Source organism: Papilio polytes, unplaced genomic scaffold (genome assembly GCF_000836215.1).
Source record: "Papilio polytes unplaced genomic scaffold, Ppol_1.0 DF822733.1, whole genome shotgun sequence".
NCBI classification, from domain to species: Eukaryota; Metazoa; Arthropoda; class Insecta; order Lepidoptera; family Papilionidae; genus Papilio; species Papilio polytes.
This window is the reverse complement of record NW_013526471.1, coordinates 1,029,106-1,046,844: the sequence shown is the minus strand read 5'-3', so window position 1 is coordinate 1,046,844 and position 17,739 is coordinate 1,029,106. Positions and strand designations below refer to the sequence as shown.

The following is a 17,739-nucleotide window of genomic DNA, read 5'->3' as shown; positions in this document are numbered from 1 at the left end:
AAAAAAAAAAAAAAAATAAATATACCGACGAATTGAATACCTCCTTCTTTTGGGAAGTCGGTCAAAAATGATGTAACTTTGTCCTTTAAATGGACAGACACAACTTGTTTTAAATTTTTAATATCAAAGCTGACCGATACTTACAATTCAGGTTAATAGAAGATTAATCACGGTTTAATTATCTACCCAAATGCCATTAGAAACTTTCTTCGGACAGAAACTGTAACGCGCCGTCATAGTGACGCAAAGATTTAAGTGTTGAACCTGATTATATCATCGTAGATGAAGAGTATAATCTACATTTTATAAGGTTTTTATTTTTAACTAAATGTAAATTAATGTATTTTTGGTTGTCAAATAAGCGGAGGCAATTTAATGTAACGTCAAATTTTTAGAAAGAAAAGAATCAGTTAATAGCTTTAATTGTTGTTTTTCTTCCAGGTTTTTATACTTTTTGATTGTTTGATAATTATAATAAACGAGCTGTTGCCCGAGACTTCGTCCGCGTCGTATTAGAAATCATACGAACTATATAAATAACAAAAACGTATCCCTCGAGAACCGGACATCTCGGGGATGTAGCTTATCCCATGTATACTCCAGACTTTGTTTTACATCTGTGCTAAATTTCAATAAGATATGGTGAACCGTTGCAGAATGATCGAGTAAACATTAAAAATCTAAATTAATGAATCCCACGGGAACCGTAACTTATCCCGGGATAAAAATCCTATGTGTTCTTCCAGACTATGCTCTAAACCTGTGCCAAATTTCATGGAGATCCGTTCAGCCGTTAAGCTACAAACGCTAACAAACATCCATCCATCCATCCATCTTAACTTTGGCATTTATAATATTAGTAAGAAGTAAGATAAATTTGTGTCTTCCAGTACAACAACATAATTGTTATTAATGAAAATAACACCCGTATTATAAAACAACATTAAAAGATATTAACTGATTTTTTTGTTTTTATTAATTTGAAATTACATTAAAATGCCTCTGCTTATTTGTCAATCAAAAATACAGATACAAAACAGCATTTACATAAATTTGAAAATACCCCGTGTTTCTTTAAATTTAAATATAGAAAAAACACTAAGAAATTTTTATTGCAAACCACAAAATAAATACGTGACTTTTACTTTATTACCAACTTAATATGCTTAAGAATTACTTAACAATTTCATTAAAATGCATAACTTTCCATCAGTTCTACAAATTGCCAGTCCTAATTGCGTTCGTACTATTACCGGCCCATCCATACGTGGTATTCGTGGACTGTAAAAATTGGCCCCTTGTGGTACTGAAAAACAATTATATCGTTGCGTCATACGTCACCGCTCCAGATAGCATGTGGGCTTGTCGGCGAAAGTTTGTTGCAACAGATTGCATTCGCACATTCCTCGCGTTTGACCGCGCTATTTATTCACCTCAACAATATAGTTAACTACTTCTGGAGGAAGTCGGAAACTAAGCATCTCGATAGTGTTGTAAGGATGTAATAAATGAAAAGTTAAATTTATTTGTCAATGCTGGCTTAGGTAAAGGCTTTAGTAGAAGAAAGAAATGGGAAAATTATACGTATTTATGAAGTTTTAGTAGTCATTTTTCTATTTACAATAATTCTGCAGGAGTTCGTGTTGCATGCGCTTGTTTAATTCGACATTGAATTTAGTTTAAAATTAAAAAACAGTAACCAGAGTTCATACCTTTTAGATGAAAAGTTTAGGATAAAATTGAGAAGAAGCGTTAGAAGAAAATTATGGCAAAATTAATAGGCAATTGTACTAATAAAAAGGAAACATGGGCTACATAAATTTACACTGATATGAAATAATGAGAGCTTTGGCGAGTCGAATCGAAAGTCACTGGTATTTTGTCAGTGAAAGTCCACGCTTCAAATTAAGCCTGTAGCTATAAAACATTTTATTTATTGACCCTAACTTTAATGCAAGGCTAGGAAAGTATTTACGACAGATAATAAATCGTAGTAAATACAGTAATAGCAGGCAAAGGTATTAAAAACATACGGAAATATAATAAATTGTTGTTTGTTAACAGCGTTAAAATTTCTCTTGAGCTTGGCAATGATTTTAGCATGTTAGGAAATTGTTAGGAGTTGAACAATCTCTCATTATATTTGATAGATTTGAGAGCTTATTTTTATGCCTAGATTCTTATTTTAGTGACAATAATGTAACGTTAACCTTTCTAAGCCCCGATATCTGTCACAACAAGGACAAATTGTTCTTTTGTTCATTTGTTTGTCGTGACCAGTTCACAATCCACTGCTGGGTATGACCTCTTACAAGTTTGTTCGTTTAGTTGGGGAATAAATATTTACTACATTATCTTAAAAATCGACTGCCTTTGTAAATCAGATCCTCTATCCTGTTGTTATTGTCGTTACTCTACATTCAACTATGTTTTCTCTGGCCATAATATACTTCTAAACGTTTATCTTCTGTGTTTCATCTGATAATGAGTTACCACGGGCTTAATTCCTTTACTGTATTAAATATGTTTCTTTCCATTTATTAATATGTAGTGGGTATTTATGCTTTTACTATAATATGAAGTTGGTTGTATAAATTATTATTGCTTTGTGTTGCAGTGGGCAGGATGCGAGCCGGCGTGTGGAGCGCGGCGGTGCTGCTGTTGCTGGCGGCTGCTACGGCCGCCCTAAGATCTGCTCAGGTACAAAACTTTTTATAAACTACAAGCGTACAAGTGAGTAGTTGTACAAACTTGTATGTACAACACTCTCTTATCATATATCTCGATTTGGCACTCGGCAATTCATGTATTTAACTAAGGAGTTTAGACATCTCTTGGACACAGAGCATTAAGTCCATGCATGTCGCTTTATAGTTACAATGTTTGCTCTGTGGCTCTAAAACTATCCTAGATATACATCAATGTTAGATGCATATTTTTGAAAGACGTGGAATTTAGTAAAACCTATCTTTATGACGTAATTGGTCTCAATTTCATAAATAATATTTTATTGCCAATTTATTAAGACAGACTATTAATAGACTGCAATAAAGAACACTTCATACTATACCATTATCGGCGTCTGGTCTCCTTGATCTTTGACAGCACAATACGGCCACAGTCATTAACTTTCCTGCTATCGGAATACCATTATGTGGCAAAGATTATAAACGTTGATTGCTCTCTGTTCGATTGCTGACTACTAATCTGTGTAATATATCAATTATTATATTATTTATAGTGATGTTACAACGTTAGCTTTTTGAAGTCTCTTGAGAAACATAACCTATAACGGTTTATAATTTCAAACCCGGACCTACAAAGAAGGCGTTACTAATAACGTCTTATCAATACGGATATCAAAGAAAACATTTTAACTAGATAGTTGATTATATAATTTAATCCGCTTGGACATCCCCATGTTGAAACTAGTGGGCAAAACCAAGATTAAGCTAGTATATCACGAAATGCATTTACAATTATCATAAAGCTCATTGGTACCAATGAGATACAGAAAAATGTCCTTTACTACCTAAGTAATACGTGTCAGTTTTGTGTATTTATATTGATTGAAATGTTTATTGTCATCGAAGTCACTCAATCCCTTTGCGTCAAGGTTGTTTGTTCAACTGAATCAACGGTTTGAAGCATTGACTATTAAGATATGGACTATGCGAAGAGTGACTGTTGTACTAAATTCACGATATGTAAAATTCACATGTCTTTATCGACGCATAACTCAAAAATAGACATATAAAACGAGCAAAAACAATTAAGTTTAAAAATTATTGTTAATTTCAATTAGAGCGCTTGACAGGTCCTGTCTCTTTAAAGTCAAAGGCTAGCATTGTATCCCCCTATTGTATTACCTTCTCCGTGACACGTTGTCACAGTTCATTAGATCATCCTTATAATATCGGTTACACAGTTCAATGATGTCAATAAGTAAAGTTTTACGGTAATGAACATAAAGAAGGTTGGAATAACCATGTGCTAAATACACTTAATAAGACGGATTACATACATTGCGTACTTTCGTATTTACAGCATCTTTTCACTAGTTTTGAATTATTTTGTGTTAAATAAAATAATTATTAAAAATACTCTCCTAATGACCATTAAAATCAACTAGTTATAGATTAAAATGTTTTTCATATTAACAAACGTTAATATTGCAAATTAATTCATCGTTAGAGCGTCAACATTACTTTCTAAGATGCGATGACCGGGCTCAGACTAATTAAGGTTCACTGCACACGTAGCGTGAAAATTGCACGACATTTTTTTTAAATAATTGTATATTTATAATCACATTTTTAGTGACAATGTAATACAAATACGATATTTAATCGTTCCCATTTTCGTAGACGATTGTGTTATTTTGAAAATACACAAACAATTCTAAGGCAACACAAATGAAAACTTTATGTCTATTTCTTGCTGGAAGAAAGTAATCAGAGTAATAAATAAGTACACACACATGTAATTCGACATTGATTAATTTTTATCTAAGCAACATATCCACGACGCACAAGATGCGTCGTTTAGTGTGCAGATGGCCTTAGTTTTATAATGTAGCGTAATTCAGTATTGCGTTATCTGGGATGCGTTAGCTCGATCCGCCACGCTACCGGCCACAAGAGATCGTTACGGATCTCACTCGTGTTGTAACAATTAAAGCACGCTCTAATATTGAATTTGTGATAACCGGATCTATGAAATAAATTGACATTCCAACAAATATTAAAGTAAAAATTTGGGGGATTAAAATTAAATTTGATTAGAATTTACAAGCGTGTAAGCAACGGGAACGTTGAGATGATGAAACGTCCATTGACATCTGCAATTTTAATTTTTAATTTTATAATATTACTAACTGTTGCTCGCGACTTCGCCTGCTTGAAATTAACTACGTTACTCACAGATAAATTACCTTTCTAACAGTGAAAGAATTATTAAAATCAGCCTAGTAGTTTTTAAGTTATTTCAATACATACAAAAATACATTTTTTTTTATAATATTAGTATATATACGTAAGTGATTGCAAAAAATTTAATATTTAACTTATATAAATAATGTTTAAATCAAACATTGAATCGCGGAAAACAACTGGTTGTCTCAAATCGTTATTGATTCCCTCTTAATTTAGTGCATTAAAGATATATTCGTGAAGGAAGTAGTACTGACATGTGAGATCTCTATCATAGGTCTAGCGACTTTCGATAATGGCATGAGGCAGTCAGCGACGTGACATTACGCGATGTTCACTATCACGCATTGTAATTACATTGAAATATAATATGCCAGTTATAAGCTGGTACGTCTATAAACAATGGTGAAAATACATTTAATGAGGTAATTGTCATCTATTTATGCAGTTTGGGCATAAACAACGCATATTACGAAATAATTAAAACTCAAAAACTCTTGTATAGTTTTTAATTAACGGACCAAATGGCAGTTTTTACGCATTAAACTAAAAAGCAATACAGCAAATCATGAACCTCAGCGTAATTGAAATAAAGACAAAAAATCATGCAGTTTCTCTAGTATTGCCAATGTCCATGGGAGTGAATGATCATCTGTTTTCTGGTGTTCGTTTGAAGACGAAATTTTATACTAGTCGTAGCTTCATTGTTTTATTTACTTGTTATAAATTCTCTCCTTTACTATAAACTTTAGCATACATCACTTTTACACTATATTTTATAGGTTTGCTTAACATATAATGCTAGTATCAATTGCGAAGTAGGAACGTTCGATCGTTGCATTAAGCAAGCGGACCGATTGCGGTTCCTTGGGGTAATTTTAAAGTATTTTAGACACGTATGATGTAAATGATAAACGGCGACGCTTAGAGGCTTATTCTTTACTAACTTAAACCTTTTTGCAATTTTAAAATGTTTAGTATAATCTGTCATAATTTAGCAGAAAATTGAGTTATGTAATTTATGCTGATGGATAGAGTTTAATGTCTTTCTGCAGTGGAAAAACTAGTTTTTTTTTTTTATATGAGAAGGGGGCAAAGGAGCGGCGGGAACACAAAGGTGGTCAACGACGCCCATGGATATCCGCAACACCAGAGGAACTACATATGCGTTGCCGGCCTTTGTGGAAATTGTAGGCTCGCTTCTTGAAGGACCCTAAGTCGTATTGGTTTGGAAATACCGCCGAGGACAGACCGTTCCACAACGCGGCTGTGCAGAAAGTTCCGCGAAAACCGCACGGTTGTGGAATGCCAGTCATCAACATGGTGAGGATGGTACCTGGCAGTCTGTCGTGTCGTCCGATGACGAAACTCGGCGGCAGGAATTGTTCCAAACAACTCCTCGGAACACTCCCCGTGGTAAATACGGTAAAAAATGTAGAGGGAACTGACGTCCCTCCGCAAGGCCAGAGGATCTAGCCGTTACCTAAATTCCATATTCTTTTTTCATAAAATAAGCGACAATCAACAAATGCATATGCAACTTACTACTGTTATAAATGCGAATGTTTGAGTGAATACATGAACACGGTTATTAATATTTTTAATTCCCCGGAGACGGAGCCGGGTGCGACTACTAGTAGACGAAGTTTAGATAGTGACAATTACAGTTTATACGTCACAAGCCAAGACTGTACTCAATTGAACTAAAAAAGGTCGATGTACGAGTAATTGAATATTTATTTTCACACCATTTGTCAGCTTAATCGAGTTTCGTATGTCGAATATATCGATATCGATTGTGTTATATAATACGGTAACATGTTCCGATAGTGTTGTACCTCGTGGCACAATGACTCGGTTCTGTAACATTGATCGGAACTAATTCGATTGCACTCCAGATTCACGATACTTACCGATTTTTTTTGTGTTAACGGCACTACGATTGCCAATTCGTGATGTCAATGTCAAATTTACAAGCATTGGTTTTGGGGATTAATTAGAGATTTTTTATTATTTTATTCATTCAACTGGAAGTATTTAACTGACTTATTTAGACGTAATTGGTAACTAAAGAAGACTTTAAGTAAATATTACTAATACTAAATTTACACCTAGGGAAACCACTTAACGATTCTGAGTAAGTGTAGGCACTTAAATAATTAAATCATTTAAAATGACCTCAATTTTATTAACACGTTATGAAAAAGACGGAATAGAGAAGAATAGTCTTTGCACTCAAAGTTTTTAGGTATATTTTACAACCAAGGCTTAAAATAGTAACCAACTTGCACATTTATCCATTCTCTTTTTGATGTTTTTAAACTGAATAGTAATTTTTATGATACATTTTTTAATACAAAGCATGTATTGCGTTAAAAAATAACTTGCTTCTAGTCTAGGACACAGAACAATGAATAATGAATGTAAATATGTCCCTACATGAGCAAAATTTTTTAATTTGAAATCGATAAAAAAACGACGCACCCAAAGATTTCAATGTTGGTCTAAATATGAATTTTTACAATAATACAATTCGTACTAAACGTACTATATTCGTATTCGTACTAAACTTCAGAATTAAACAGAATAAACCAATCTTAAGAGTGTCATGAAAGCAGAAACAATAAACTATGAAAATGTATTTCAAGGCAAAGCTTCGCATAAAGAATTATCTAATAACATCTATTTTCAATCGACTTATAATTCTTATCTGCACTGTATTTCTTGATATGATTTGAACAATTCCTTTAAACATCGCCTAAGGAACTTCCATAGGATCTCTTCCAGGCATTATTCTTTAAAGATGCACAGTTAACGAAAACTTTCCTTTTGGTTCTCATATAAAATTGATTAGTACACTGAATTGTGGTGTACATTCCTTTGTAGCCTAGATGTCTTTACTAAGTTTCACTAGTTACTCTCGTAATCGTCTCCGTAGTGCCTTTACGTTCCAATTACTCGATTTATTTGTAAATTATTAGTTACTTTATTACATTATAAGGGGTGTTGGATATTTTAACAAGTCATAATATGTAAAACATTACGTCAATTAACTTGATGAGACTTTAATAACTATTCGGTCAAGATCATCTGTCAGTCACTAGCAGCTGACTACAGAGCGCCGTTCACTAGGATTGCATAAAGATGTAGCGATGTTGAATCTTGAATATTTATTAGACTAAAAGGAGTTATGTAACAATTAAGTTTAACGTTATAACTGTTTTTACTTTAAAATTCTTAGACTGTCATAATCGTTTTGTGTTATGAATCTAGAAAGATAATCTAAACACAAGAGAACTATTAGAAGTTTATACAAATTTTTGTGTATAACTAAAATCAAACGAACGAGCTTACTTGAATGCTATTGGTACGAAAATTTGGATTGATTGCAAATTATATCTATAGTAAAGAAAGTAAAGAGTAAAAGGTTAATGGTATGGACATGTTATGAGGAGGGATTAATCGCATGTTACAAAGAGATCGTTAGTTATGAGTGTGGAAGGGTACACCGGAGTAGACCTAGAAAGAGATGGATGGATTGCGTGAAAGGTGATATGATCAAGAAGGGAGTGATGACTGAGATGCCGTATGATAGAGTTATGTTGAGGATTAAAACCTGTTGCAAACCTACAGGAATAGGATTAGGAGGTAGATGATAATGTAGATTATATCTGTTTAAGTTTGCTACCATAAGTCCAGTACGGGTGAACAAATCTCTGATTTAAAACTAACATAGATTACAGTCTGGAAAACACTATAGGCTACTTACAAGTCGGTTTTTTTTATAATTCCACAACTATGAAATCTTGGGCGCCAGTTTGTTGTAATATAAGGTAAGAAATAAATCTGGTTTGAGGTTTATACTTACGTTCTAAATGTAATGTTCTAAATATAATTTGTCGATTAATTTTAAAAGTCTCAACTTTTCCATACAAGTTGCAAGGTCTCATATCTCTCCGCTCCACTTGCAGTCTTATAAACCTAGATTTACTAACGATATAGCGTGGGCATGTTATTTAACAGATCTAGATTGTGAGAGCCAGCCTGTGAAACTTGACCTACATCCTAATGCTCCCGCTGTAACAGGCCTTTTGAAATATACGATATTAAATGCATATAATTTACTAGTATTTCTAGTTCAGTCTTAAAAAGTAATGTAATACGTATACTAAGAAACACTTATTACAATGTTTATGTAACGTCCTATTGCTTAAGGAATAAGATCCAAAATATATTACTTAGAAGTAAAACCACTTAAGTTAGTAGTTATTATTATATTTGAAAACGATATACTAAATGTTTTTATAGCACAGATCACAGAATGATAGAGGGACACGATTAATAGCCTAACAATTTGATTTAAAAAATAATTTGACTGACATAAAACATAATTTTATTATCTAACTAGCTGTTGCTCGCGACTTCGAACGCATGAAATTAAAAAATATAGCCTATGTTACTTATAGATAAATTACCTTTCTCATGATAAAAGAATTTTTGAAATCGGCCCAGTAGTTTAAAGTCAATCGAATACACACAAAATTCCAAAAATACTAATTCTTTCTCTTGATAATATTAATATACACATAGCCGTTATTAAAAAGTCATAGGTAAATTGCTATAATAATTTTCATGCCCTCATTTGGATACATTCGTAAGTAAAAACGAATTCAGAAATAGTAAATAATACTCTTATAGGAAAGTAAAGTAGTATTTCAGAATAATCCGGTAATTTGAACACTAGAGTCCATATTGTATTTTATGATACCTCAGTGTTGCAGATGGCATGTAATTTGACATAAGATTCAGTATTAAGTAACACGACCTGTAATAGCCTTTAAAGGTCGCATCGTGAGGCAAGGGAACGATAATCTGTCTGAATGTCGTATAAAATACAATTTTTATTTTCACTATATCGATGTGCGCTTGTTTCGTAAGTGTTGTTACGAATTCCATTAATGATGTCATTTGTTTTAACATGTTCTTCAAATTGGGTTCAAGTAATCTTTATTACTGTTATCATGCTAGCTATGCATCAAAGCTAGCGCACGGCGTATTGTGATTTTGAGCACATTTTCTTTAGTTTTTGGCGTCCGCTTACGTGGTGCGAGAGATTTCCTGTACACGTATACCATAGCGACCGCATCTGAGAACCGTTTTTATTAGTCGTTATTCATCCTCGTCACTTATTATGCATTGACCAATAGTTCTTACTTTTTCCTATCGAGTTTACTTGTTATCCGAGTCCCGACGACGCTAGCTTTACATTACATTTTCATTAGTCATTACACCGTATGCGGGAACTCGATGCTACTGTATTTGTACAATACTTTTATTGTAGTCAGAAAATTCGTATGCAAACACCCTTTTTTTGGAAATCTGCCAGTTTAAACGTTGCCAAGAATGTTTACAATAGATGTGTATTTTATCATGAATTTATTACCTCTTTTTCCGTTAAATATATCGAAATGCGTTTGATTTGAGCAAGAAAACTCGTTTAAATAACATCCTATATTTCATTTTTAACATTTCCTTGTTACGGTATTTTAAATCGTTCGTTAACTTTCGAAATAATTACTAGTATGTTTATGTATTGCTTAATTTCAGATCCATTCATATAAAAATATTCAGTTCCTTACATTTGGAATTTATGTCAATAGAAATCCCTATAGTTTTTGCAATCTGTTGCAGAAATAGTTATAATTTATTCAATAAATGTAACAAAATGTGTTCAAGCGTAAATCTATGATGAAAAAAACAAGTTTTAAATGATATTTATAATTGTTGCGTATGTTTTTAATAAGGATAACTTCTCACTCATAAATAATATTGTCGCATCTTGTGTTGTAATTGAGAAATGAGGATAAAGTTCCCCCGACCGTGTTAGTGGAATTAAGCAACTATAATTGCTTTGATTTCGTAGAGTTCGTGTCAATAAAACCACGATATTGTGAGAAAATCTGGTCTTTACTTCTCTGAAACATTTTCAAAAAAGATCTTATACAGTCAATGTTTTGTTTATTTTTCTTATTATAATAGCTAGACTAGTGGTGGCTCGCGATTTCGTCAGCGTTGAATGAAAATAAATACCTAAGTAACTCCCGCGTAACACATACTTTCAGTTAAGGCACGGTTTCGGAGATTATCAGAAACAAAAGTGGATTTGATATATAGGCAGTAATTAAAGGGTACAATATCAAATATCGCAGTTACATAGTATATCTACATATAAAGAAAGAGGAATGAACACGTTATGGTAACTCTTCACATTATGGTTAAACCGGCGCTTAAATATATATAGTATCAAGGAAGGCCACATTAAAACGTGATCAGAATAAAGCAGAATCACGTCAGAATGACTAGTACAAAAACAGTATGCGGTGCAGTGAAAGTAGTTCGTCACCTTTCCGGCTGCTGTCCACTGACCACGTCACTTTATCTTTAACCGTGGGTTACTGGCGAAACACTCAAAATATGGACATCTCCCTTGTATTTGTAGAGAAAAAGATATAACATGTTTTCAGAACTCGCTGTCTACTGTCAGACACCAATCTCATATCACTTGTCTTATTATATTATTCTTAGTAAAAACAATTGAATTAGGAACACTTCATGAAAGTTGTATTTAATAATGAAAATGCAGAGTTATACAAAAGTCCTATTTATTTCTTACATTGAGCGAAAATTGACAGAACTTGAAAAAGAATTTTTAAAAATGTCGCACGAAAAATCTGTATCTGTGTAAAATTCACAACGAAAAGAAAATTGTGATATAAAATTTAATACTATTGTTATTTAATTTAAATGTAAAATATACGAAGTTTAGAACATTTAACATTAACATTCTTTACTAAGTACAGCGCACTGAAATAATTCTACTAACTTCTATCGTAACAAATTATAATGAAAGTAAATTCGCCTACGCAACCCACCGAGCAGCTCAATGCAGAGTGCATAACCACTGCAACGATTCTTGGCATAGATATACAACTTATTGGCATAATCTATTGATGGGCCTGTGGCTAGATGAGGCAATCTGAATTGATGAACGATTACGAAACAAGCTTCAACTGTGAACTAAGTTTTGACTTCCTGGTTGTGTCTAGAAATTATGAACCCTACTATAGAAAATTAGATAAATTTGTACTTTGATGTCTCTATTACCATGTAGAGATGCAAACATATATATAGAGCTGATATTGGGAATTATTTCTACAATTATTTGATAAACTTGTAGCAGTAATAATTGTTAGTTGACATGCAAATGTCTCAAACTATGTTACCTTGTGTTAAAAATGGTGGATTCTTTATGTTTGTCTATTGATATATGTTGATTGTCTTTGTTTTCTATAATTTAACAGTTTCCTAAATATTATTGTTTGATAATTGTCAAAGAGATTCAGTATTAGTTATGGTTCCATATAAGAGGTTTTCTTAATTTTCATATCTGTTATATTTGAAGTAATTATGCATAGTTTGATGGTTTTGCTCGTGTGAAAGTACGAGCGCATTATTTTATGATTAGTATTCAAGACGCAAATTTCTTTAAATTGTTTTGGAGAGCGCGCTTTGAATAGAAATTGTGGTAACGTACCGTACGTTAGCCTTTTGTGTGGTTATTCAAACGATTATTTCTTTTATCTTTATTTGTTTGTATTTGAAGAAATGTAGTTTTAGTGACAATATTTTCTATGAAAAACACTTTTGACATTTTTAAAATGATATAAATAGAGTTCTATTGCAAATAGAGGTACGAAAATTCAAACTTATGAATTGTTTGCTTTGATAGAACAGATCTAATAGAAATGTATGGAAGAGAAGCACATACTGTGCCAACCCTCTGTAGGCATAAGGACAAATGCAAGTTGATCTTCATGATGAATTGTTTGCTTTGAATTTTATTCGAAAATGAGGAAATTAAATTCGATAGAACGCTATTCGCACACCCTTTACAGTAGTTAAATATTGTGTATAAAATTTCTAAAACAAGCTTGTAATCCTTGATAGATCAGAATTGTTAAATGATCTTTACAAACTTTAGAAGTTTTTTTACATATTGTTTAGTTACAATCGTAAATTACTTGCAGTTAAATCTAGAAACGTTCTTATATAGATTATAAATAGTTACGAGTAATATAGAATCAAATAGCATATAAGTTACCAATTACAATTTCTAAGTTTCATTGCGAAATGCAGTCGTTAGCTGAGTGTTTAAGTTGCGGTGGACTTGTTTTAGATAAAGTAAGTTAAACGGTGAGGGGAACGTATGAAGTAAATTCAAGTTTGTGCAATAAGTAATATAATAAGTATATTCTAAATATTGTAAAGAGTATCATTAAGTTAAAAGATTAATCTAAAAATAGAACGTTATTTAACTGTTCTCGTGACTTTGATTCTACGTAATGTAATGTTTTTATTTTTATCGGCGGAAAAACAATAATTATTAAAAGCCAGTTATATCCTGCCCTTGGTATAAGATGATTTTAATTAAAACTACACGTAAATTCCAATTTTAATTTCGATGTTAATAAAAATAAAATTAATTAATACAGAGCAAACGTAAACGAAAAAAAAAAGGTGTCGGCAGTGAGAGGATGGTTCCGAAATTATAATTGCAAAATAATTACAGATTCAATTTAGATCTTGCAAATCTTGTGCTAAATTTTTATTACTGTAATACATACCAAATATCTGTTAAACTATATCTAAAAGTTATTTACTTGTATTTTAATTAGTTAAATATTGATGCTGTTCAAGGAGTTTTTACACGTTTTTAGAGTCAAGCCAAAAGAAGAAGAATTTAAATTATTTAAAATTAGAACACATTGTCGACGTCATCACTTTTTTCTAGTCTTTTTCTGTACATATTTTATCAATACACATGTCTCCGTTAAAAATAGTCTTATTTCTAAATCTTTTACTATATACATACATGTACTTATATCAATATAAATGGATATTTCACTAAGAATTTTTTTCTTAATTATATGAACATGTGCTTTAAAGTTTTAAAATTTCCTAACAAACTCCCACGAAGTTGTGAATCTTTTTTGTTATTGATTACCCAATAAATTAGCTAACGTAACGCTTGCTTGTTTGTTTAAAATAATTTATTTTAGCTTAATTAAAAACGTGTTTTAACGCATGATTTAACCTTTAATAATTCATCTAAATAAAGATTGGGATGCCACGGAATTTGAAATTGTCAGTCAGTGATGTTCGCGTTGTAATGAACAATCTCTAAATCACCTGCATGCGTGACTATGTTGGCCTAGATGGTTATATACCCAGGCTTTTCTATACGTGTTAACATTATATCGTTGCACTAATTTTTTGGCAATGACTTATGGTAATTAAATTATTTAAACAAGTGAATGTGGATGTAAATGCAAAGTGCTATTCACTGGTCTTTCGGCTGTTATTAAAATATGGATAAATAAATAGAAAATTAACATAAATAACAAATATGAATACAAATAAAAATTCATACTTCATACTAATGTTATAAATGCGAAAGTTTAGATGGATTGATGGATGTTTGTTAGAGTTTGTAGCCTAAACGGCTGAATGGATGACGATGACATTTGGTGTAAATGTAGAGAATAGTCTGGGAGAACACATAGGCTACTCATTTTTGGTTTTTTTTTTAATCCCACGCGGACGGAGTAGCGAGCGAAAGCTAGTGTATAATAATAAAGAATGTAGAGATTTATAAAATTAGATTTAATTTTATAATGAGATGCTTTTTTTCAATGTAATGAAACAGATATACATTTTTATTTTTAATTCTTGAGACATATTTTTCAAGTCTTTTAAATACCTATCGGAATCTAATCTAAACTTTAGCTTGTCGTTTTCGCAATTTATCACTTTACTCCATTTACACGTCGTGGGATTGTGGTTAAAGATCTATTTGCTTTAAAAAATAGAAAGGGACTTCAATAGAATAGAATCAATGTCGCAAGACATGTCGTAATGCAAATTACATTTTCAATACCTAAGATGCATTGCAGCTATCCAACAAGTTAATATATGGCCAATCAATAAAACATGCAATCGTTTAGTTCTACGTTATAATATAGTTGTGAGAACAAAGCATTTGCGAAGGTCACGCTTTATTTTTTGCAAGAAAGTGTAACAATATTTTAGTTCCGTGAAATAATTTATTATTTTCTAAAGACGATAAAGCAAAGGTTCTTTATACACACTGTTTTCTTAAAATCGATGTTAAAAATCCTCTTAATATGGGTGTATTGTAATAATATAAGAAGGAAAGAAATACGACACTTCTATTGGCAATATTTCATACTAGATTAGGCAATCATTCTATTATGATATCAAGTATCAGTTATTCTTGAATAATGTTTAATTAATTTTAATACGAATTATAATTATGCATACTCAATGTTCACTGAATCGTGAAAATTGTATCGTTTTAAGGATCAGTCGAGCGTTTTGTTTCTGTATCGAATGCATGAAAACTTTTTGTGACGTATCGCGAACGCTCTATTGATTCCAAGTTACAGTGACTCCGAAAATAATTAACAATAATATTCCAAGGCATCGATCCGAGACGGTATGCTTGTCGAGAAACGTTCAGTTTGCTTAGAGATCACTTCGTTGCCCTCTGTAATAATTGCTGTTACGTTCTGAATGATGCTTTTATTGTTGACCTACTTTTTATAAAAAATGTCATTCAAAATCTGTGTTACGCCCTTACTCTATAATACTGTAAATGTACACCAATACGGATTTAATTACTACCTGTTGCTCGCGACTACGATCGCGTGAAATTTAAAAAATACAACCTATGCTATATAACGTAGCTTTTTTATAGTGCAAGATATTTTTAAATCGGTCCAGTAGTTTTTGAATTATTTCCATACATACAAAAATACAAATCTTTCCTCTTTATTATGTTAGTAAAGATAGATATAAAACTTTACACTGTGACGTTTCACATTACGAAGTGATGAAGAAATTTTTAAAGAATTCAGCAAAATACAATTAAAAATGTCCTTAAATCGTTTTGCATTTAAATTTCTGTATTTACATTGAAGGCTTTCAATATAACTTTCTCCGTTCCCTGCAAAAAGGTCATAGTGATCGTTTCGAGCGACCACGCGTGACAATACCGAAATATTTGATCCGGTCTCGGATAGCCGAGTTCCATCTATCTATCTATACTATTATAATAAAGCGTAAACACACACTTCTTTGTTGAATAATACTTTTTTTTTTAGTAAAAATCCTTATACTTACGTCACGCTTTAGGCTATATATTTTCATGCCATTAAACTTACGGGGTAAATATTTTGGATAAAATCACTAATGTGGAAAAGAGACCATAAGTTGCTGCCAACATTAAGGAAGCACGGTTGCCATGGTTTGACATCGTTAACATGTTATGTCATTTTGACATTTGCAATTGATAATTTGACAAATGTGAACAATATTTTTTTTATAATTTTATGCGGATAAAGTCGCATGGGAACATCTAGTAGATTGTAATTGTTTTGTTCTAAGAGGATTTAACCTATAACTTAGTCAAATAAAAAAGAAACCTTATGTTCTCTGACAACTTTTTTATTACCCCTGTAATAATGACACGGCATAATCTGCTGTTGGTTAGTAATTATTTACGTAAATAACTGGTATAGATTTTTTTTTTATAATTTTTGTAAGCTTAAGGAAAACACCATGAAGTTAACTCCCTGTTTACTCTACCCAAAACACTACTCATTGAAAAACTCTAAAACTACTTTAAACTATTTATTTAGTGTTACAATAATTGTAATCGTGTTGAAGGACAATGCGGTAGTGACCGTGTTTTGTTTGTTCTTTACATTTAACACAATAAGAAATATAAACAAAGGTCGTATAATTACAGTTTTTTTTCTTATAATTTCTACTTGCAATGCGTTTTGCGACAGTCTTCGAGCGGGAGGCGGTTTGCCTTGTACTTTGGCGGAATCGTAGCACCTGACGCCTGTCTCTACGGGTTTTATCTACACGTATATTTCAGATTTTCCCACACAACATCTTATTGGTTTAATTTTACGTGATATTTTTTAATTTATTAATATACAAAGATGACTATACTGTAATTTCAAGTAATGTCTACAAATATGTTTTGATTTCTGCAATTTTTCAAATACGAAAGTAAAACTCTTCACGCTAAATATTAACGAAGAGAAAAAATCAAACAAAAAATTGGGACCCCCCTGTAAGCACTACTTTTCGGATAAAAAAGGAATTATCAAAATCGGTCCACTAGCGGCGGAGTTAAGCCGTAACACACATAAAAAAAAAACATACAGACGAATTGAGTACCTCCTTTTTGGAAGTCGGTCAAAAAATATAGTACTAAGCAATGTAGATTAGAAAAAATGTAACATTCATACGTTTGTAATATCTAATTGCGTTATTAATTGTAATTATTTAAACCCTACAGATTCAATATAATAAGACTAGAGTGATTGTGATCTATAATTACGCTTAAAGATTATAACCACAACCAGTATGAGGTAAAAGATATGTCCGTGAACATAAATGTCAATCTTTCAATCAGAACTTTAGAGTTTCTGCTCAATAAAGCTTAAGATATCAAGTTATATTTATAAGTAACTATTGCGCGCGGAATTAAATAAAAACCTAGTAAGTCGAAGTGTTTTTCCAGACTATTCATGTCAAATTTCATCGAGATCCGTTCATCCGTTTAGGCGGTAAACTTTAATAAATATCCGGCCATCCATCTTAACTTTCGCATTTATAATATTAGTAAGAAATAATATGTTTATGTTAAACT

General features: G+C 31.9%; 1 protein-coding gene across 4 annotated transcripts in view; it reads left to right on the top strand.

Moving 5' to 3' along the window:
• Positions 1-17,739, top strand: part of LOC106105749 (mucin-5AC-like) — a 61,235-nt gene that overhangs the window by 9,321 nt on the left and 34,175 nt on the right. For all 4 annotated transcript variants that reach the window (XM_013286181.1, XM_013286182.1, XM_013286180.1 and 1 more), the window contains exon 3: positions 2,618-2,700. In XM_013286181.1, coding sequence (XP_013141635.1) covers positions 2,626-2,700 — 75 coding nt within the window. In that variant the 5' untranslated portion in view covers positions 2,618-2,625. The remainder of the gene's footprint in view (positions 1-2,617; positions 2,701-17,739) is intronic.